At 41.6% G+C, this 21,889-nt stretch overlaps 1 protein-coding gene across 4 annotated transcripts in view; it reads left to right on the top strand.

Moving 5' to 3' along the window:
- Nucleotides 1-416: 416 nt before the first annotated feature.
- Nucleotides 417-21,889, top strand: part of URB1 (URB1 ribosome biogenesis homolog) — an 82,870-nt gene continuing 61,397 nt past the window's right edge. For 2 of the 4 annotated variants that reach the window (XM_050956000.1, XM_050955993.1), the window contains exons 1-10: nucleotides 417-561; nucleotides 1,640-1,779; nucleotides 3,718-3,869; nucleotides 6,068-6,200; nucleotides 12,693-12,789; nucleotides 13,964-14,049; nucleotides 16,211-16,336; nucleotides 18,268-18,398; nucleotides 19,810-20,005; nucleotides 21,404-21,541. In XM_050956000.1, the coding sequence (XP_050811957.1) occupies nucleotides 426-561; nucleotides 1,640-1,779; nucleotides 3,718-3,869; nucleotides 6,068-6,200; nucleotides 12,693-12,789; nucleotides 13,964-14,049; nucleotides 16,211-16,336; nucleotides 18,268-18,398; nucleotides 19,810-20,005; nucleotides 21,404-21,541 (1,335 nt within the window). In that variant the 5' untranslated portion in view covers nucleotides 417-425. Of the gene's footprint in view, nucleotides 562-1,639; nucleotides 1,780-3,717; nucleotides 3,870-6,067; nucleotides 6,248-12,692; nucleotides 12,790-13,963; nucleotides 14,050-16,210; nucleotides 16,337-18,267; nucleotides 18,399-19,809; nucleotides 20,006-21,403; nucleotides 21,542-21,889 lie in introns of those variants that run through there. The other 2 variants (XM_050956004.1, XM_050956009.1) reach the window with 2 other exon arrangements.

Genomic DNA, 21,889 nt, shown 5'->3' with positions numbered 1-21,889 from the left:
TACCATCATGCCTGTCAATGAGAGCTGCTCTGACTGTGAGCAGCATTTGGCTCCCCTTTGCAGGCTGATGGACTAGGCACTGAAGGCCTAAAACAGCAGTGGGGCCTAATTCCCTGCCTCCTCCCGGGCCTCGGTAAATGTGCTCCGGAAGAATGCAGGTGGCCGAGAGGGTGCTTGGGTGTGCAGCAGGGGCGTGCGCTGGATGTCCAAGGGGTGTAGGGAGGGCAGGGCCGCGTGCCCCACCCCGGGGCTGGGAGGGAGCCTGCGGCTTGTTCAGCCAGAAGTGGGCGCTCTGGGCCGGAGCGCTGCCGGCTGCAGTTTCCAGAGGACCGAGCAGGGAAGCGGACGCGGGCCGCTTCCGGTAGAGCACAGGCCGGACCAGCCCGCCGCGTGTAGCCGCCGAGCGCGGCCTGGAGGCGGGCGCGATGGGCGCCCAGAAGCGAAAGAGCCCGGCGCCGGGCCCGGGGGCGGCGCAGACTAAGAGAGCCCGCGGCGCGGAGGGGGAATTCACGGGCACCCACTTCAAATCTCTGCTGCGGGACCCAGAGACCGCGATCAGGGGTGAGCCGGGGCGGGAGCTGGGCTCGGCTTACACGTGCTTCCCGCGGGGGAGCCTGCTCCCGTCACTGCTGCTGCTGCTGCTGGGGGCATTAACCCCCGTGCTCCTACTGCTGGGGGCATTACCACCACCACCCTGCTACCGCCCTTGAACTGGCATTGGCGGGGCACCAGCGTGGGGTGTCCCCATGGTGCTCTTTGAGTTGTCACCGGCCATCGCCCCCTCGTGCTGCTGCCTTTGCACTCTTTAAAGTGTGCTGAGTTCCTGTTGTGTTCGCCCCCTTGCCCTGCATTATTTCCCAGGTCCGCCCACACTGCACTGCTCCCCGTGCTGCTCCAAGTGCATTATTGTTCCGTTCATGCAGATCTCATGTATTATGGCCCATCCCTGTGGGGAGGGGAGCGGGATTGAGACCCACACCTAAGAGCTTGTTTAGTGCAGGTGCCCCAGTAATAAATGAATTATTGTTACATTTGTACTGTGAGTCACTCTCTGTTACTATTCACGAAGATTTTGCATTTTCTCTCTCTCTGTATTTTACTTTTTCACTAAGCAGCCTTGGATGTAGTTGGGTGCATTATGTGTATTTAGTATACAAATATTCCTGTATCTTATGCACAAAAAAATGGGGGGGCGCACCTTTATTACTCTCTCAAACTGTTTTGCAGTTTTTGCATGTTTAAATGAGCTTGAAATGCTATGAAGTAATTCAGTGTTCAGGATAGACATATTCTTGGATAAATTCTGTCCTTTGTGGGGATTTATTCAGAGAAGTGTAGTTGCTTACATTGTGCTCTTGTAACTTTCCCATTCTATATTAGTGGATGTACCTTTGGATTGGCAGTAATATGCCTAGCACTCAGATGAACATAAAGTGGGAAAGGAAATGTTAACAAATAGATGATATTGGTCTAAGTTTCTTACCCCGCTGAATGTCACGTTCTCCGTACCAGACGTTTCTCCCATGAACCCTGACAAATTATAATGCAATGTACAGGGTTTGTGAAGCTGGAATACAGGTTTTAGCAGTCATTTGAAAAGCATGCTTTTGGTTACAAGAAAATTCTTGTTTTCTTTCAGGTTTAGAAAACTTCGTCTCCACGGCTGAGACATTACCATCTACTGAACTATATGATGTAGTAGAGGGATATATAAAAATTTCTGTGGAGTGTGCTGAAATTTTCAGACTTTTGGATGGTGAAAGAAGGCCTGAAAGTGAAGTAAGTTGTCCACATGTATTGCATTTGTAATGGACAGTGGAGCGTGCACTGAATAGGACATTTTAATAATTGTAGTATAAACACAGAATAAAATAATTTATTTGGAGATCTGAGGAGCAGAAAAATCGGTTAAGTTGTCAGTTGCCTTATAAGTTTGTCATAAAATGTAAAGGCCTCTTGCAAAGCCTCTTACATGTGCTAAACCTAATATATTCTGAATAGTCCCATTGAAGTCAAGCTCTGTAGTACTGAGGCCTTTGAATTTTGTTAAGAAAAGCTTTTATAAAACTCAAGACCAATAGAAATGTTTATACACACGTGCGCACACACAAATCTAATAAAAGCATTTGTTTTTAGATAAATAAGCCTTCTTTTGTAGTGTTTGATATCCAGCTATTGCAGCATTAAAAATCTGAAGGTAAAACTTATTGTCTGAGCTGAGAGAAATGCAAAACATAAACAAGAGTATAAATAGTGACCAATAAACTGAATTTATAGAATTCTCTTACTGCTAATTATCTAAGGCTTTATTAGTAATTTAGGTAAAGAAGAGTTTGTTTACAACTGATTGAAATTGATAGAGCCCTTTTTAACTTCCAATAAACAATCTCTTTAATAAAAACCATGAGGAGTCCTTGTGGCACCCACTCCATGCATCTGATGAAGTGGGTTTTAGCCCTCGAAAGCATATGCTCAAATAAATTTGTTAGTCTCTAAGGTGCCACAAGGACTCCTTGTTGTTTTTGCTGATACAGACTAACACAACTACCACTCTTTACTAAAGTATCCTCTCTGTCTACATAACAGAAAAACTATGTATACATTGTGTCTTGCTTTGTCAGCTGCTTGCTGTGTAGATATTCTTCCAGGTACTGATAAAACATAGAGTTTGAATTTGTAAGGCCCTGATGCTGCAGTAGGGTTGTGTATGTGTGTATGTAGGGTTTCACTGTGAGGCGCTCAGTGCAGTATTGGAGCTTAGGTAAAATTTTTGAGCTCTGTATATAATGGCATTGCAGTAGTGCCTGAGAGTTAGGAACACCTCAGGAATGGAGGTTGTTCGTAATTGAACAAAACATAATGGTTGTTCTTTCAGCAGTTTACAACTGAACATTGACTTCATACAGCTTTGAAACTTTACTATGCAGAAGAAAAATGCTGCTTTTAACCATCTTAATTTAAATGAAACAAGCACGGAAACAGTTTCCTTACCTTGTCAAATCTTTTTTTTTTTAAACTTTCCCTTTATTTTTTAGTAGTTTACGTTTAACACAGTACTGTATGGTATTTGCCTTTTTTAATTTTTTTTGGTCTCTGCTGCCTGATTGTGTACTTCTGATTTCAAATGAGATGTATGGTTGACCAGTCAATTTGTAACTCTGGTGTTTGTAACTCTGAGGTTCTGCTGTATATTTGAGTATTATTTTCCATTTCATCCACGTGTGCATCCTAGTGTCTTGCTTCCTTTTTTGAACGCTGCTGCACTATGAGCAGATATTTTAATTGTGCTGTCCATATTGAGGTTTAGGTCTTAATCTTTCCTGGTTACAGCTACTTTAGAATAGAGTAAGTGTATGAATAGTTCAAATGATTCTCTTTGATATACTTTGTCTTTCCATTATCAACACTGAATTTCATGACTTTTGCAGCTGGAAACAAGGAGGAGAGTTGGTACCTTGTGACCAGCCACATCTTTGCTGCTCAGTAATGATCCATAGACCATAGCATGGAAGCCTCTGCTCAAGCACATTATTTCAGTGTTAACCATCTGGAAGAGAATCAGTGTGTTACCTTGAGTTTCACATTTTGGAAGCATTTCCTCTTGTTGCACAGTTATTCATTATTTATGATCTAATTTTCTTATTTATATTTGCTTGTATAGGGATATTTGAGGAAAGTAATGGCAACAATATTTTAAAATATCTCTAAATTTTGCAGATGCTGTTAATTTTTCAAGCTTTGGAAGCCATCTTGTTGAGAACAGCAAGTGACCTGTGCCATTTTTCTGTTGTGGGGATGAACATAGTAAAGAAGTTGATTAATAGCTATATGAGATTAATCTATGCTGCTTTGTATTCTGAAAGTCACAGGTAAGTCTACTGCATACCAGAGTGAGAACCTGTACTGGTTGCTCTGACATAGTCCCTATATACTACCTTGGGATACCATCCTAAGCATGTGCTGAACTGTTTGCAATGTGAGGAGTCCCACTGACTTTAGGAGGACTGCTCACAGTGTATAATCTTAGGCACATACATATAAGTGTTTGCAGGAATGTTGCAGGGAGTAGTGCTGCACTTGACTTTAGCTAAGTCTGTAATTTTCCATTCTCTTCCTCTGCTTGCTTTGTTTACCCTAACTATATCATTTGTGATATGACACCTGCTTTAGGTGCCAGGGAGGTGCAGACAGAGGTTTCCTTTTCTCTTGCTCACCAAAGCTGAGCAGAACACCATGGTAATGGCAAGAAATATTGAGTTTGATTGTTGCTTCTTTTTCCTAGTCTCTTCACAAAATGTCGACACGTTTGTAATAGAATTTCTCAATTAGCCCAACTTTTTCTCAACACCTTTTTCTGTCTCTTAAATATGACAACTAATTGTTTTGATAGATTATAAATAAATTTAGAAATAAATTCAAAGTCTAAAGGAGGTACTTTCACAACCATTTCTTCTGCTTTGTCCCTCCCTGGCAGTTGAGGTTTGGTGAGTGGTTCTTGGTTTACATCCCAATGTGTCATTTGGATGAAGGAAGGTGCTTATTGGTTCAAAGACCCTGTCTGTGGCATTCAGAGCTCTTCGTCAGCTCTATGTAAGCTCAAAAGCTTGTGTCTCTCACCAATGCAACTTGATCCAATAAAAGATATTACCTCACCTACCTTGTCTCTCTAATATCCTGGGATCAACATAGTTCCAATAATACTACCAACAAAATAATGTATCCTCATAATAATGACCCCAAAATACAGCTATTGGAGAAATCCTTCCAGAGTTTGCCTAAGGGAAACAGCCCTGTTGAATTTCAGATAGTGTTTTGACTTTTCATAGCTACATTGGCCAAATGGAAAGGCGAAGGGGTTTGGCAGTCACAAAACAATTATTTTCATGTGTCAGTTGCACCAATGGGGCATAGAATATAATGATTAGAATAATTTGCTGAGAACATATGTTGTACAGTTGAAGCATAAAGAGATCGTATTGTTGTGGCATATGGAGGCAGGATCTCTGCTTCGTATGCATCTTCTCAGGATTTTTTATGAATGATAATATTTCAATATTGGAACTTTAGGGCTTGATCCTGCAACCATTAATAATGGCATGTCTTCATACATCATTAAGGGCTGCAGAATCAGGCCCTTATGGCCTCAGTTTTGAAGTTAACAGCAAAATCCCGTTGACATCAGTGGATGCAGGGATTGGAGCCTTCATTTCTGGCACTCTCCCCCTTATTCGGGAACATCTACATCCTGCCTCCCAGTATATTTGTATGTGTAAGCTGAGTTGATAGGAACAATGTAGCTGTACATTCCCTTGTGCCTAATCCCTCTACATAAGTACCTCTGACTTTTTCCTTTTGTTACTCAGATAGACTTCCGCTCCAGTCAGTAAGGACTGAGTATAAAATTTGAATGAAAACTAGTAAGGACTTCAAAGTTTGGTCCAGTGACAGGAATACAGCTCTTTTTCTGCATTCTTTAACAAAGAAAATAATAATAAGCAATAATAATACAAACAATTTGATAGGAATGAATGAAGGCACGATCTTGTAAATACTTATGTTGGTGCTTAACTTTTCTGCCAGGGGTAGTTCCAATGGTTCTGTTCCCCATACTAAAGTTAAGCACATGCATAAGAATTTGCAGGCTCAGGGCCTTGATCTGAGAAACATACTTTTAAAAACAGGCAATATGAAAATAAGATTGGCCAGAATTCTGTGTGAATTAGGGAAAAGTTGCATGCATTTTGCCTAAATGAATAACAGTGGTTGCTTTGTAAAGCTGCTGGATCTTGCATTCCTTATTGAGCCGTGACTGCCATGGACTTTGAGAGCTTTGCATGCAGTAGGAATACAGGATCAGGTTCAGTGTGATTAGAGCTTAGCTTTCCTGACTGTGCTTGCTTACGCATGTTAGGACAGATTCCGAGTGCTGTTCTGTACCTGCAACTCCCACTGACTTTGGTGGAAGTTGGCCCTGGATGGTTTGAGAGGTATAAATTCTCACATTATAATGCCTGTGTAACCATCATTTCTGCAATAACATGCATTCCCCCCCTATTTATTCATATAGGATGACTCGAGTATGCCTCACCTTGCTGTCGGCCATGGTGGCACAGGGGCCAGATTCTGCACGGGATGTCTATAGTCATTTTGATTTTAATAATAAATTCCTGCCTGGATTAGTGAAGAAAAGAGATAAGAAGGTAAAGTGAGCAAAGTATCTGCAGAGGTCAGATGAGCTGCCATGGAAGTATCTTTGGTTTACTTTTGCTAATTTTGAAAGTAAACTTGCTAATGTGACTCCACTGTATTTTCATCCACTACTGCTTCTCCACCTCTTCCTTCCCCTTTTCTGTCTGATTGTTTATAATAGGCACTCGTGCTGATCTATGAACAGTTTCCCATTCACTTAAATGGGAAACACCCAGGGGTCATTTAAGTTTCTAAGTGTCTGTCATTATGGGAGATCTGTGTAACATAGGTCTGGCACCCATAGGAGTTGCTCATTTCATTTCCATGCCTCCTTGATCTCTGCTACCCTGATGAAGTGGAGTGCCTGAAGATTATAATGCCATAGGGAAAACTGATTGAGTTTTGCTGCCATAGTATTGGGTGGCCTAGTTTGTTATGAAACTGCATCATGGCTTATTATGTGGTTTGGTGGCCACAGGAAAAAACTACCATTAGACAAGACATGTTAAGGCTAGAATGGAATGAAGGCAAAGGCAATGTGTTAATGCTTTTAATTTATGTTTCAGAGTGGTGGAAATTGTCCAGTTCTAAAATTAACAGGTTAAATCCTGGCCCTGTAGAAGTCAAGTGGGAGTTTTGCCATCAATTTCAGTGGGGCCAGGATTTCACCCAATATTTATGAAAAAACTACACTCTGCTTTGGAAATTGTAACTAATGGTTTTGGGGGCAAATCGGTTGGGTTTTTTTTTATGTTAAGTTATTAGGAGTGTCAAGTGTGGTGTTTTGCTGCAGGATCTACCTTTGTGAACTCACACATCTTAATTGAAAGACTTGGGTGTTAAATCTTTATCCAGGATATTCATTTAACAATGTGTTCATTAGTCATGGGAGCAAATTAGATATTATTAACCAAAACAGAGTTGCAGACAGTGCCTGAAAATTCCTTCTCTTCTCAGGCCTGGTCTACACTACGCGTTTATACTGATTTTAGCAGAGTTAAACTGACTTAACGCTGCACCCATCCACACAACGAGGCCCTTTATATCGATATAAAGGGCTCTTTAAACAGTTTCTGTACTCCTCCCCAACAAGAGGAGTACTGCTGAAATTGATATTACCATATCGGATTAGGATTAGTGTGGCCGCAAATCGACGGTATTGGCCTCCGGGCGGTATCCCACAGTGCACCACTGTGACAGCTCTGGAAAGCAATCTGAACTCGGATGCACTGGCCAAGTAGACAGGAAAAGCCCTGCGAACTTTTGAATTTCATTTCCTGTTTGTCCAGCATGTAGAGCTCACCAGCACAGGTGACCACACAGAGCTCATCAGCACAGGTAACAATGCAGTCTCCTGAGAATCGAAAAAGAGCTCCAGCATGAACCGCACGGGAGGTACTGGATCTGATTGCTGTATGGGGAGAGGATTCTGTGCTAACAGAACTCCGTTCCAAAAGACAAAATGAAAAAAATATTTGAAAAAATTTCCAAGGCTATGATGCAGAAAGGCCACACCAGGGACTCAGTGCAGTGCAGAGTGAAAATTAAGGAGCTCAGACAAGCTTACCAGAAAACCAAAGAAGCAAATGGAAGGTCCGGGGCAGGGCCGAAAACATGCCGCTTCTACGCTGAGCTGCATGCAATTCTAGGGGGGTCCGCCACCACTACTCCACCCCTATTCGTGGATTCCGAGGTGGGGGTGGTAATCTCAGCTATGGCTGAGGAGTCTGCGGACGGGGAAGATGAGGAGGAGGACGACCTTGCAGAGAGCACACAGCACTCCATTCTCCCCAACAGCCAGGAGCTTTTTCTCACCCAGACGGAATTAGCCTCCCAAGCCACTAGCCCAGACAATGAAGCCATGGAAGTGACCTCTGGTGAGTGTACCTTTTGTAAATATAAAACGTGGTTTGAAAGCAAGCGTTTTTTAATGATTGATTTGCCCTGAGGACTTGGGATGCATTCACAGCCAGTACAGTTATTGGAAAAGTTTGTTAACGTGTCTGGGATGGAGCGGAAATCCTCCAGGGACATCTCCATGAAGCTCTCCTGGAGGTACTCCAAAAGCCTTTGCAGAAAGTTTCTGGGCAAGGCAGCCTTATTCCATCCACCATGGTAGGACACTTGACCACGCCATGCATGTAGCAAGTAATCTGGTATCATTGCATGACAAAGCCTAGCTGAGTATGGTCCTGGTGATTGCTGGCATTCAAGCAGCATTCGTTCTTTATCTCGCTGTGTTATCCTCAGGAGAGTGATATCGTTCATGGTAACCTGGTTGAAATTCAGGAATTTAATTAAGGGGACAGAGATGGCCATTCCTTCTGGGCTGTTTGCCTGTTGCTTAAAAGAAATCCATCCTTGCAGGTAGCCAAACTGGGGGAGGGGAGGGGGGTAATGGTGCTGAGCTTTTCTGTGTTTGGCTAGCAGGGATCTTCTGTGCTACCAGCCACGCGGTGTGGAGGGAAGGGGGATGATTAGCAGTGATCTTCGATGATACCAGCCATGCGGTGGGGGGAGGGATAAAGTGAACATCCCAGAGAATTGGATTGGGGGGTGGTTTTTGCTGCTGCATGTTAACAGGAAAGAAGCATCACTGAATGGGATTTGCTTGGTATTTGGGAAAGGAGGGCACTGTGTATGTGAAGGCTGCAGAAGCTGAAAGACAGTGGCTTACCATGGCCGCATGCAAGCTGAATTCTGCTGCCCGGACCTGCATCTGTGAGATCTCTAACACCAGAGCCGCAGGCACTCAATATTAAGATGCAAAATGCGACCTTGTAGTGAAATCACATGTGCTATGTAAGGTGAATAGTGTTGTTCACTGTGAAAGAGTATAACCATTGTTCTGTAAAATGTATCTTTTTAAATACTTCTCTCCCTTTTTTACCTCCCTCATGCAGCTGCAAATTTTTCAAGCCTCCCTACTCCATCCCGAAGGCTATCTCAGATAAGGCAGAGGAAAAAAAAGACGCGAGACGAAATGTTCTCGGAAATCATGGAAGTAACCCGCAATGAAAGAGCTCATCTGAATGAGTGGGAAGGACGTGTTATCAAATTACAAGAAAGATGCCAATGAACGTGAGGACAGGAGGGACCAATGTGAGGAGAGGAGAGACACTCGAGATGAGAGGTGGTGGCAGGAAGATCAGAGGTGTAGGCAGGAAGATCAGCAGTGGCAGGATGCAACGCTGGGGCTGGTGTGTGATCAAACTGACATGCTCCGACATCTGGTGGAGCTTCAGGAACAGCAGCAAGATCACAGAGTGCCGCTGCAGCCCCTGTGTAACTACCCTCACCATGTTCCATATCTTCCTCACCCAGACGTGTAAGAACGCGTAGGGGAAGGCTTCATGCACCCGCCCACTCCGTCCCCATGGACAGGCCAACCAAAAGGCTGTCATTACTTTGAAATATTTTTAGTGTCCTTTTCCTTCCCTCCTATCCTCCTCCCAAACCACACTCGGGATACCTTGTCAGTTCTCTCCCTCTTTTTATAATGACTCTTTAACAAAGAATACATGATTTTTAAATGATAGTGACTTTATTTCCTTAAGCAAGCTGTAATCGAAGGGGGAGGGTGGGTTGCTTACAGGGAATGAGTCAATCAAGGCGGGGGTGTTCATCAAGGGGAAACACACACAACAGTCACACTGTACCCTGGCCCGTGATGAAACTTGTTTTCAAAGCTTCTCTGATGCGCACTGCTTCGTGGTGTGCTCTTCTAGTTGCCCTGGTGTCTGGCTGCGCGTAATCAGCGACCAGGTGATTTGCCTCAGCCTCCCACCCCGTCATAAAGGTCTCCCCCTTACTCTCACAGAGATTGTGGAGCACACAGCAAGCAGCAATAACAAAGGGGACATTGGTTTGGCTGAGGTCTGAGCGAGTCAGTAATGTGCGCCAGCGCACCTTTAAACGGCCAAATGCACATTCTACCACCATTCTGCACTTGCTCAGCCTGTAGTTGAACAGCTCCTGACTACAGTCCAGGCTGCCTGTGTATGGCTTCATGAGCCATGGCATCAAGGGGTAGGCTGGGTCCCCCGGGATAACTATAGGCATTTCAACATCCCCAACTGTTATTTTCTGGTCTGAGAAGTAATTATCTTGCAGCAGCTGTTTAAACAGAGTAGTGTTCCTGAAGGCACGAGCGTCATGAACCCTTCCTGGCCATCCCACATGGATGTTGGTGAAACGTCCCTTGTGATCCACCAGTGCTTGCAGCACTATTGAAAAGTACTCCTTGCGGTTTATGTACTGGGTGCCCTGGTGCTCCGGTGCCAAGATAGGGATATGGGTTCCATCCATCGCTCCCCCACAGTTAGGGAATCCCATTGCAGCAAAGCCATCCACTATGACCTGCACATTTCCCAGAGTCACAACTTTTCGTAGCAGCAGCTTAATGATTGTTTTGGCTTCTTGCATCACAGCAGCCCCCACAGTAGATTTGCCCACTCCAAATTGATCCCCGACTGACCGGTAGGTGTCTGGCATCGCAAGCTTCCAGAGGGCTATTGCCACTCGCTTCTCAACTGTGAGGGCTGCTCTCATCTTGGTATTATGGCGTTTCAGGGCAGGGGAAAGCAAGTCACAGAGTTCCATGAAAGTGCCCTTACGCATGCAAAAGTTTCGCAGCCACTGCGAATCGTCCCAAACCTGCAAAACTATGTGGTCCCACCAGTCTGTGCTTGTTTCCTGGGCCCCAAATCGGCGTTCAATGGCTGGAACCTGCCCCATTTACCAGCAGGATCTCCAAAGTGCAGGGGCCCGCGGTTTGAGAGAATTCTGTGTCCATGTCCTCATCACTCTCGTTGCCGCTCTGCCGCCTCCTCCTCGCCTGGCTTTGCAGGTCCTGGTTCAGCATAGACCGCACGAGAATGCACGAGGTGTTTACAATGTCCACGATTGCGGTCTTGATCTGAGCAGGGTCAATGCTTGCTGTGCTATGGCATTTGCACAGTTCACCCAGGAAAAAAAGGCGCGAAACGGTTGTCTGCTGCTTTCATGGAGGGAGGGGTGAGGCTGTACCCAGAACCACCTGCGACAATGTTTTTTGCCCCATCAGGCACTGGGATCTCAACCCAGAATTCCAAGGGGCGGAGGAGACTGCGGGAACTATGGGATAGCTACCCACAGTGCAACACTCCAGAAATCAACGCTAGCCTCGGTACATAGACGCACACCGCCGAATTAATGTGCTTAGTGTGGCCGCATGCACTTGACTTTGTACAATGTTTTACAAAACCGGTTTATGTAAAATCGGAATAATCCTGTAGTGTAGACGTACCCTCAGTTGTTCAGATTTCACTCCATTGTGATGTCATCATTTCACTAGTTCTCCAGTGGTAATAGTGTCTCAGGCTAGACCAAGCCTGAATTTCTAATGTAAAAATCAAGCAGAAAACCAACAAACTACCTAACTTTTGGACAAAATCTTGTCCCCACTGCTTTTTCTTTTATTTCCCCCTTTTTACAAGTCACTTTTAAAGGGAAAGCTGTTTCACATTGTACCCCAGTAAATATATTTTATTTGGGGGGGGGGTTACATATAGCTTAAATGACACACACTAACACAGTGCCTCTCAATCTTTCCAAACTTCTGTACCCCTCTCAGGAGTCTGATTTGTCTTGTGTACCCCAAGTTTCACCTCACTTAAAAGCTTACAAAATCAGACATAAAAATACAAAAAATGTCACAGCACACTGTTCTGAAAAATTGCTTACTTTCTCATTTTTACCATGTAATTATGAAATAAATCAATTGGAATATAAATATTGTACTTACATTTCAGTGTATATTATACAGAGCAGTATAAATAAATCATTGTCTATGAAGTTTTAGTTTGTACTGACTTAGCTAGTTCTTTTTATGTAGCCCGTTGTAAAACTAGGCAAATATCTAGATGAGTTTATGTACCCCCTGGCAGACCTGAATACCCCCAGGGTACACATACCCCTGGTTGAGAACCACTACACTAACGGGCTAGGGATTTCATTTTCCAGATGGAAGTTAAATAATTAATCTTTAAAAATAATCATAATTTACAGTCAGATCTTGTGGCCTTATGCAGACCGAACTTCTGTCAGTTTGTGTAACAATGCCAATATACCTTGGTCCTGAGCATAGCACCCTATTAGTCTGGTCCTTGGCTTGTCTTAATAGCTCAACAGTCTGTGGTGGTTTGGTGATGTGCGTAAATGGAGATTAGAGTCTGACTGCCAAACCACTTATCGTTTGTGACCTAGCCCAGGTATTCAAAATTGAAAAATTAGTGAACCAACCAGCCTTCCTAACTAGATGCTAAGATATGAAAGTAATCTCCACAGGTTAATAGACTGTGGTTGACAAACTCGTATAGTTTTTCAGATTAATATACTGGGGATGTGTTTATATAAAACATATCTATACAATTTATTGCATATTTTATGATAAACTGCTGCTGTAAAAATGTTGCAATTGTGTACAAGCTATATGCTAAAAGTGTCTTTTAATTTTCTTTTAGGGGAAACCAGATGTCCGCATGGCATATATTCAGTTTGCTCTCTCCTTTTTAATTGCTGGTGACAACACTATTTTAGTACAAGTGCTAGAGTTAAAAGGTACTTCACACTTAATGCTTTTGTTAAAGGAGCATCTTTTAAAGATCATGTTTAAAAATATAAACCAATTAAACAGCATTGACAAGACAAAGGAAATTAAATTTTAAAAATTGATTTTAAATAAGCTTATGCTTTCCAGAACACTTGACTGTACTGGCTGAAAATAACAGTGATGGTGTTGCTTATGCTGACCGCAAAGAGACTGCAGGATAAATAGGAAGGCCTAGATGACCCAATTCTTGATAAATAAGCTTATAGTACCTTCAGAACCACAAAGGTCAGATAACAGAGGAGACTTTATGGCTTTTAAGCTTGTCCAGAATGTAATAACATTGGATGTGCTGCCTTCTTTTAAAGTTAAATATTTAAAAATCAGGCAAGATCTAGTTTTTGAACACAGTGAAATTCATCTCTGTGCAGATAGCCTGTGCGAGGCCCATGTAAGCCCTTAGAATGGGTTGTCCTTGGGTCGAATGGCCACTGTCTCTGGCTGCTGTACTCTGTAAGCCCTTCATTTGGGATCTGCAGGAAAGTGCCATCAGAGGGTGTTTGTACAACCCCCATATGTTGAGGAAGAGGTAGCTGTACTAGCCCCACATAGAATAGCTCACAGAATTGCACTAGAGAAGGAATCAGGGTTTTTAGCTAATTTAGGGTCTGCTTCTGAAAAGACTTATCTATGCACTTGACTTAACATACTAAGAACTGGACCCAATGTTCATTGAAGCTAATGGGAATACTATTGATATCAGTGGGCCTTGGATCAGACCCTATAATTAATCCCATTGACTTCAATAATTGTAGGTCCTTCTGGGCTGGGGCTGTCACTAACTATTTGTTTACACAGAGCCTAGCACAATGGAGCTCTGACTCGATTGAGGTCTCTAGGCGCTAGCTCAATATAAATATTAAATAATAACTGCGCTAACTAACTGCCTAATAATCCTTACAATAGGTATTTCATAAAAGGCAATATCAGAGCAGTTTGTTTATCACTATATTAACTGTTCACCATGCATGCTAATACTGATATTTTTGTTCATCTTTAAATACAACGCAGAGATGAGTGACATGACATTGAGAACAAACAAGTACAAATTCCCTGAAATTAATTTCATATTCAAATACTGCTTGTCTTCAGATCACGACTCTAACATTTAAAATATGTGCTTAGATTTCATTCCAGATATTCTTAGGACCGGATTAAAGGAAGATAAAGTTTCTACTATCAATCTTCTGCTTTCCACACTGGGAACAAAGGTCTGGTATGCCCTTGAAATGGCTTTGTCTCTTGCTTTCTGTTTTTCTTGCTGCTGAAGACAGCTTTGCAATGCATTCCCAAAGAATATACACCTATTTATTACTCTGGCATTGTGCTGCAAAGAATCATCAGCATTTCTGTTGCTGAGCTTGTTCATCGGGAGTTTATATGTTGGCCATAAAATTGTCTCAGGGCTAAAGCTTGTAATGTGATATTTTTTAAGTAGAATTTTAAATGAAATGACCACACTGCTGAATTTAAAAGCTACTTGTTGCTTGTATGTAACATTTCTCATGCATCCCATCTCATTTACCTCCAGGAGAAGTGAGGTGGTATAGCCGCAATAACTTATTACTCTTACTTCGAAAATATAGCTGTTGAACACACTGCCTCACTGCCAGAAGGAACAGAGCTTTTATGTTGCTTTTATATTGGGGGCTGTTGGGGCAAATGGGGTGCAGAAGTACCTTTACTATAGGTTTCCAATTAAAGACATAGTCTTGATAGGGTTCTGTAGCATCCCTCATCCTGACCTCCTGACCAGAGATAACTGTTGCAATGTGGATCTGCTTGCAGTTGAGACTGGGAGTATCCTGATTTGGGGCTAGTGATGTAGTCTGCCAGGCAAAGCTGTTTCTTGATGGACAAGAGGGAAATGGTGGTTTTTATCATGAAGGTTTCTAGTAAAAACCCACGGCTACATGGAAAGCTGCTGGAGGGAGGACTACTTTCCATGTGCCACGTAAACCCATTGAAAGAGAAAGGAGAAGTTGGTTCTGTGGTGGAGTGTCGTGTCGTCTGGGTCTATCATGGGGTGGGGAAAGTAGATTTAAGTTACATCAAGGCTGCTATGGAAGCTTGATAAGAGAAGTATTTGAGAATTGCTGTAGAATCAGTTATCTTCAGCAGCTATGGCCGTATCCCCTTGTGTATCAGCAGTTGCCACATTTTGAGCTCTGTTGCCCCTTCTGTCCCTTTTCCATACGGAAGAACCCTAACAAGAAAGGGTAACTGACAATATAAATGAAAACTGTGCTTTTGTTTACATTAAATTAAACTTTAAAAAAGCTAGCATCGTGATTGCAAAATCAGGACCTTAGAAATCAGGGAGTCCCAGAAATGAATTTTTCTCTTGCACTGTTAGCTTGTCTGTGTTGCATGTCTTATTTTGATATGTATCATGGTTGAATTAATAACATAATACATGAGGTTTAAAATTTAACAAGGAAAACAGGAATAAAAAAATGAAGCTGAGAAAGCATGGGGAAAACCATTAATTTTTGGAATTTCCTTGCTGGATGTTACAGGGTTAACACTATATTCACAGTAATTTTTTACATTTACTTTTGCTGCAAGGTTTTGGTTTTTTAGTGGTTGTTTTTGCAATAGGGAAGTGGGGAGGAGGCATCTGGAACAGTTTGTTGTGTGAAATTTATACGCTCCTCAGATTTTTCTCATAGAGCTTGTAAATTCCTTGAACTGCAGCTACAGACAAGCCTCAGCTATCCAAATCTTGCTTAACCAAAACTCTTGGTTCTCTAAAAGTCAGATGTGTCCCCTGAAGGTCTGACTGAAGCTCAGGTCCTGTAGAGCTACAGAAGACTCTGATTCTGCAAAGCTTATCTCTTAGCCTGGAGCAAACCAGTTGCCCCGTTGCTAACATCTGCTTGGTACATTCATTGGTTTACTCTGGTAACAACTCTTGCCAGCTTCCCCTAGTGGATTTTGTCAGTTCCTGTATTGAGAGTAGAGCCTCCAACATACACAAACTCCATGTGTAGCTAACACTCCCTCCTCTTCAGATTCTACAGCTAGCAAGCTCTACCAGTGTTTCTAGTAGCTTTCCAGTTCCTTGTCTGGAGCTAATGGGGTTTTGTCATTCCAAAGGTGCTGGAAGCTCTGGCTCTAGTCCTGCAAACACTTAATATTCTCATTTCTCAAAGTAGATTGAAACAGGAGAGGCTGCTCCGTGGTACACTAGCCAAGAAGGAAGGGGCGCGGTGGGAGAGGGCTGCTTCCCCAAGCCAAGGAGAAAAGGGGAAACGCTTCTGTTCCAGTAGAGGAGAGGGAGCTGTGCAAAAGCAATTCCAGTGCAAGGCATGATGGAGACTGTTATTTTCCATTTCATTGTAATTTGCAATACATGTTTATTGTTTTCAGGTGGTTCAAAATAAAAGTATCAGTAAGACGCAGAAGGTGCGTTTTTTTACTGTGGAAGTGTTAAGTCACATTGCTTCTCTTTACCGTTGGAATGGAATTACCGATGTCAGCACAGAGGATGTCAAGGTCTGGTAATTTCTTTCATAAGATGTTTCTCCTAATTCCCGATCCCGTACCTCTTTCCTCACTCTCCTTGCTTGAATCTGTGCCCCTACAAACAGGAGGAATAGACAGGTGGGGCTAGGGCTACCTCTATTTATGATCCCCAAAAGAGGAGAGAGCCATGCCATACACTGCTTTAAAGAAACCAACAAACGACTTGCCTTGGCTGGAGACTACTAGTGCTTCAGTCCTAGAACAAGTGGCAGTAGGGCTGCCCCTTTTTTCTGATGGGTATGGAGGGACCTCTACCTTCATGTTGCTTTGGGGGGGCCCTCTTTTCTGTCCCTCAGTTTCTGGAGCTCCAGAGCAGAAGTGCTGCCTTTGGGGCATGCTGATATTTCAGCATTCTTCTCTGCTTGACTGCCAGGAAGAATTTGCACCCTGCATTAGGGCAAGACAGAGTAGGAGAGAGCAAAGACTAGAATGTGCAGTGCCTCTCTCAATATCCTTTCCATATACCCAGTTTCCATACATCAGACTGGACTGACTGTGAAATAATACCCCAGAATAAAGAGCAGCCTCATCTCTGGGGCTGATTCTGCTCTTGCTTCCACCAGCAAATGATGCTATGCTTGTATAAAACTGTCTTTAATGAGTTAAGAGTTATTCTTCTGAAACCTAGTACCTGCTAGCTTTGCATTGCTGCTGTGTAAGTCACTTCGTTTTTACTTTACATAACAAGAATTACACGTTATCTTTTTGTTCCACTTTTGTGTTGTGTTGTATCTAAATTGTCTTTGGGCCTTATGCAAAGTTTATGGAATGGAATGGAATGAAAGACTCCCATTGCTTTTAATGGGCTTTGTATCAGGCCTTTATATCAGTATCCATAGATTTAAAAAAACCAACCCTCTCCATGAAAACTTCTGCCATTAATGGGCTGTCTCTTTGTCAGCTCCTATTCTGGTACCTACTGTATATGCAGTTCAGGTTATAAGAAGCCTGTAAACTCCTGACAAGGACCTGTTTCCATTCTGTGTTTAGTACAGAGCCATGCACGCACATGACTCTACATGCATTTGAGCTGTGAATTATTCACACTGTTGCAGTGTGGATCAAACTGCTGCTTTGTCAGTAGGTTTTGTGTTTTCCCAACAATAACTTGCCAATGAATTTTGCATTTGCAGAAGTCTTACTCTGCCATATCTAAAGAGTTAAAGTAACGAGTCATTGACCTGATAAATACAGCTGGTCTGTTCTCTCCTCTCCTTTTTTGCTGTATCTGTAATGGAATTCGTGCTTTTTCATCCTTGAAGAGTTAGCATGTGCAGGACATTGTTAGCTATCCATCTTTCATGTACTGTATTAAAATTGTTCTTGGTGTGGCCAACACCTTGACCCAAAATTGGCCCAAGGAACATGTTATTTGTTTTGTATGCTTCATGCTGATAGCATCTGTGATTTCTATGACAGCTTTCTTGCACTGATTTTTAGTAGTAAGGCTGAAAGTAGACATTTCAAATTAATTTTTAAATCTTAATTCTTATGGTGCCAGCACATTGTTTGGCCGTAATTCCTTTATAAAAGTAACATACTTACATCTCTATTTAGCTTCATTTTTGTCTTTGTTCATCTGGCCTGGTTCTTTTTACTGTCCTTATTTCTTGCCAGAAAGCCCTAGGTGGCAATGCCCTGTAATTAATAAAAACACTCCCAAGGTATGCAATTTGAGTCCTATGAATAGAAGGAATCCTATATTATTGAATGTGTTAAATGCACAGGTTAAAACTTGCCTTGTTAACCTAACCAAAAATTAAAGTGAGTGAAGTAGGAGTTGTCTGTGTATAAATCAAGTTGTATAAAATACAGATAAAAGTGAATTTGTTGTAAGATTTTTCTTTCATTAAACTAACGATTAAAATGTTTGTTTTTCACAATCCTCTTGTACATTGTAGGTTACTCAAGATCCTGAAGAGGCAGGAAAGGTCATGGTAAGAGAACTGGTTCATAACTTCTTAATGGACCTGTGTTGTTCTCTGAAACATGGCATTAATTTCTATGATCGAAGCCTTGGCACGTCTGGCAGGTGAACTACCAGGGCTTTTTTGTCTATATTCATTTGGGGAGGACTAGGGGGGCATTGAGTTTCCCATCTGTATTTCGTAGATTTTTAAGGCAAGAAGGGTACCATTCTAATAATCTAGTCTGACCACATGCATAACACAGGCCACAGAATTTCACTCAGTAATTCCTGGATTGAGCTCAATAACTGGGTGGAACTAAGTCATATGTTTTAGAAAGGCATCCAATTTCAATTAAAAGATTTCAAGTAATGAAGAATAAACCACATCTCTTAGGCATCTGTTCCAAGAATTACCCTCCCTGTTCAAAAATGTTTTCAGTTTAAATTTTTTAAGCTTCAATTTCCGGCCATTGTATCTCATACTTTTGTCTGCTAAATTAGAGATCCCTCTAGGATCAGGTAGCCTTTCCCTGAACAGGTTCTTATAGACTGTGATTAAGTTGCCTCTTAACCATCAGGTATTTGAGAAGCTAAATAGATTAAGTACCTTAAGTCTTTCACTGTAAGGTGGTTTTCCCAGACCTCAAATCATTTATGTTAGCATAAAGTAACAAAGATGAAATTGCTAATGTTGACCTTGCCACCCTGAAGTGTCTGTTTTTAACTTACTGGTTTATGGAACTACAAATACATATCCTTGTCTCCCTAAATTTAATGTAAGTTTCGCTATTGACTTCAGTGGCACCAGAATTTGGTTCATAACACCTGCCCAGCTTTCTCATTTGTCTCACAGTCACTGTTGGCTTACTGGATAAAATACTTATGCACCCAGTTTATGACCAACAGGGAAAATAATCTAAACTTTTATGTTTCCATGGAGGGAGGCGGGTACAGTGATGTAGTGCTTCATTGCTAGACAAACCAGTTGGCTGAAGTCCATTTATAACTCTTATATTCACACAAATTGTTTTCCTTCTTTGGGGTAAATTTGAAGAGCTGTTCCCTTGGCATTTGCAACATTCTCACTTTGCTCAGGGTCGTTTAGAAGAAGCCATCTGCAATGCCATGACTTAACAGATTTTAAAATAACCTCTCTTCATAAGGGAGTCTACAGAAAAATATTTTACAGTTCAATATAATGCTATAATTCTATGTTTTCAAGTTTGTGAAATTTGGTTAGAATATTTTTTGGAATATCTCAGTGATACTGTGTTGATGAGGGCTCTGTTTTAGCTACAGTACGTCATGTAAGAGACCTTTAGCTATATTCTATTCTTAGTTACACCAATATAAATCCATAGTGACTCTATTCATGTCAGAGGAGTCACTTTGGATTTACACCAGCAAAAATGACAGTAGAGCAGAATTTGACCTCTAGCATTATAACATTATTAATACTGGAGTTACTGAACTAGTGGAATACTTAAAAATATTAAAATTGTGACTTTTCTGCTCCCAAAATTTGTCTTTACAGAGGAGGAAATTTGGTGCTTCTGCGCTTTCTGCTTAATTTAAAAACTGCAACAGAGGATGAGATGGTTGCTAATCTTATGGTGAATATTCTTAAAGTGTGCCCAGATTTACTGAATAAATACTTTAAGGAAACCCAGTATTCCTTCATTCCCAGACTGAAGTCAACCTGGTTAGACAATATCAAATTGCTAAAAAAGGTAAGAAAGAGATGAAAAATGTATGCTTTCTGGAAAAGCCCAGTTTTGAAGCTTTTTTTTTTTTTTTTTTTAAAGATCAACATTTTCTGTTTAAACAAGTACTCTTATTTTGTATGATTGTGTAATACAAATGACAGAAAATTCAAACACTCATAGCCTACCTAAAGCGACTTAACAAGGAAATTCAATGCTATATTGGACAATTTGCCCTTAACTCCACCTGTTACAGCTGGATATTGCAGCACATTCTAAGTACTAAAATTTACCACTCTTGGGGTGCCATGCAATACATGGGCCCAGTTAGTTATATTGTGGAAATAATTTTTTTGTATGTGACTTCAGATTGAAGACCTTGGCATGAGCTGGTGTAAATTGAGGATGCTATGTTGACTTCAGTAGAGCTAAACTGATTTGCACCAGCTGAGGATCTGGCCTCTTAATTGAAAGAATCAGTAGTTTGGTGTCAGAGGAGAATGTGCCTAAGCTGAGGCTCTAGTGGGTGAAAATGTAGTGTGTTCCCAGCTGTGTACACACACTGTTTAGTGACATTCCCTCACCAAAAAGGTAGCAAGGCGCTTACTTTTAAATAATTAATTTATTTTAAAAATCAAACGAGATCCAAAGGCCCAGCTACACAGAAAGTAAACTGTTGTGGTTTAAATGACCTAAACAGGAAGGACATAAGGGTTCTGAAATACCTTCAGTAATTGATGTTATGTTAGGAAAGAAGAGGCAGGATGTTGTAAAATAAATGTTGAAGATGGTAAAGAAAAAAGTAGCATCCTGTTTTCTGTGAACGCTGAGTAAAATGAGCTGTGGCTTGAAGCCATGGCAGCTTTGAGAAGTGTAGATGTAAAGTGAATGAGAAGGTCATTTGGTAAAAGGCCATTCTGGGAGTAGGAAGAGGTATAAACATTTAGCTAAACTGGGAAAGAAGGAGTTGGCATTACAGTCTGAGAAAAATCCCAGTGAGGATTTTGGTTTTCAAGACACAAAAACAAATGGCTAGAGAATCCTTTTGTCCTGGCTGTATACTCCTCTGTCTTTTTTTTTAATCTTAAAATAGCTGAGTGGTGTATAAAGTGCCATCTGTTGAATAGAGCAGGGCTTCCAAGGATAATAGGCAATTTTCTGCAGGTTTCCTGTATAACTGAGCATAAAGTTGATGTGTGCTCTGCAGGATATACTGCTACTCATTAGTAACCATCATTGTAGAATGACTATGTTTTAAGTATGTATGCTCTGTGGTTAACTTTCAAGTGCCCTTCTCTTTGTGTGGAACCTGACATTTAGTACTGTTTGACAAATAATATCGTATTTGTAATGTATTCTGTAGAATTAGCTGCAAATCCGCATGATTACATCAGTCTTGGTTAAACTCTATTATTTTTATTTCAGATCTATGAGGCTCAACCAGAGATTTCCAACTCGTTTAAAACTGCAGAGTTTATTCCACTCCCTAGATTGCTTTCTATGGTGATGGTAACAACAGTTCCTGTGGTGTGCAATAAAACTATGTTCACCCAAGGATTAAATGTAAGAGCATTTTATTGTCTCAACGTGGCTTTTCCCAAACTACCTCCTTAGGGTTAAGAGTGTGAAAGGGATCATCCAAGTAACTTTTAAAATCCGTTAATTATCAGATTTTATGCTCAATGCTCCAAATTGTGACCCCAAGTCAAGAAGGCACTTAAACATGTAATTAAGTCCTACTGGTTGTTGCTTTCATTAACTTCTTGTAAGCCACAGCTGTGCAACTGCTCACTGGCTGTAAGGGCTGGTATTTTCTTCTACTGCATGCAGTGAGAATGCATGTGGTAAAAGAACCCACCTAACAACCCAGTTTCAAGAAAAAATTATCTTGTTTACAAGTTTCAACATATA

The sequence above is a fragment of the Gopherus flavomarginatus genome, chromosome 1 (genome assembly GCF_025201925.1).
Source record: "Gopherus flavomarginatus isolate rGopFla2 chromosome 1, rGopFla2.mat.asm, whole genome shotgun sequence".
NCBI lineage: Eukaryota > Metazoa > Chordata > Testudines > Testudinidae > Gopherus > Gopherus flavomarginatus.
This window is presented reverse-complemented; position numbering and strand designations above follow the sequence as displayed.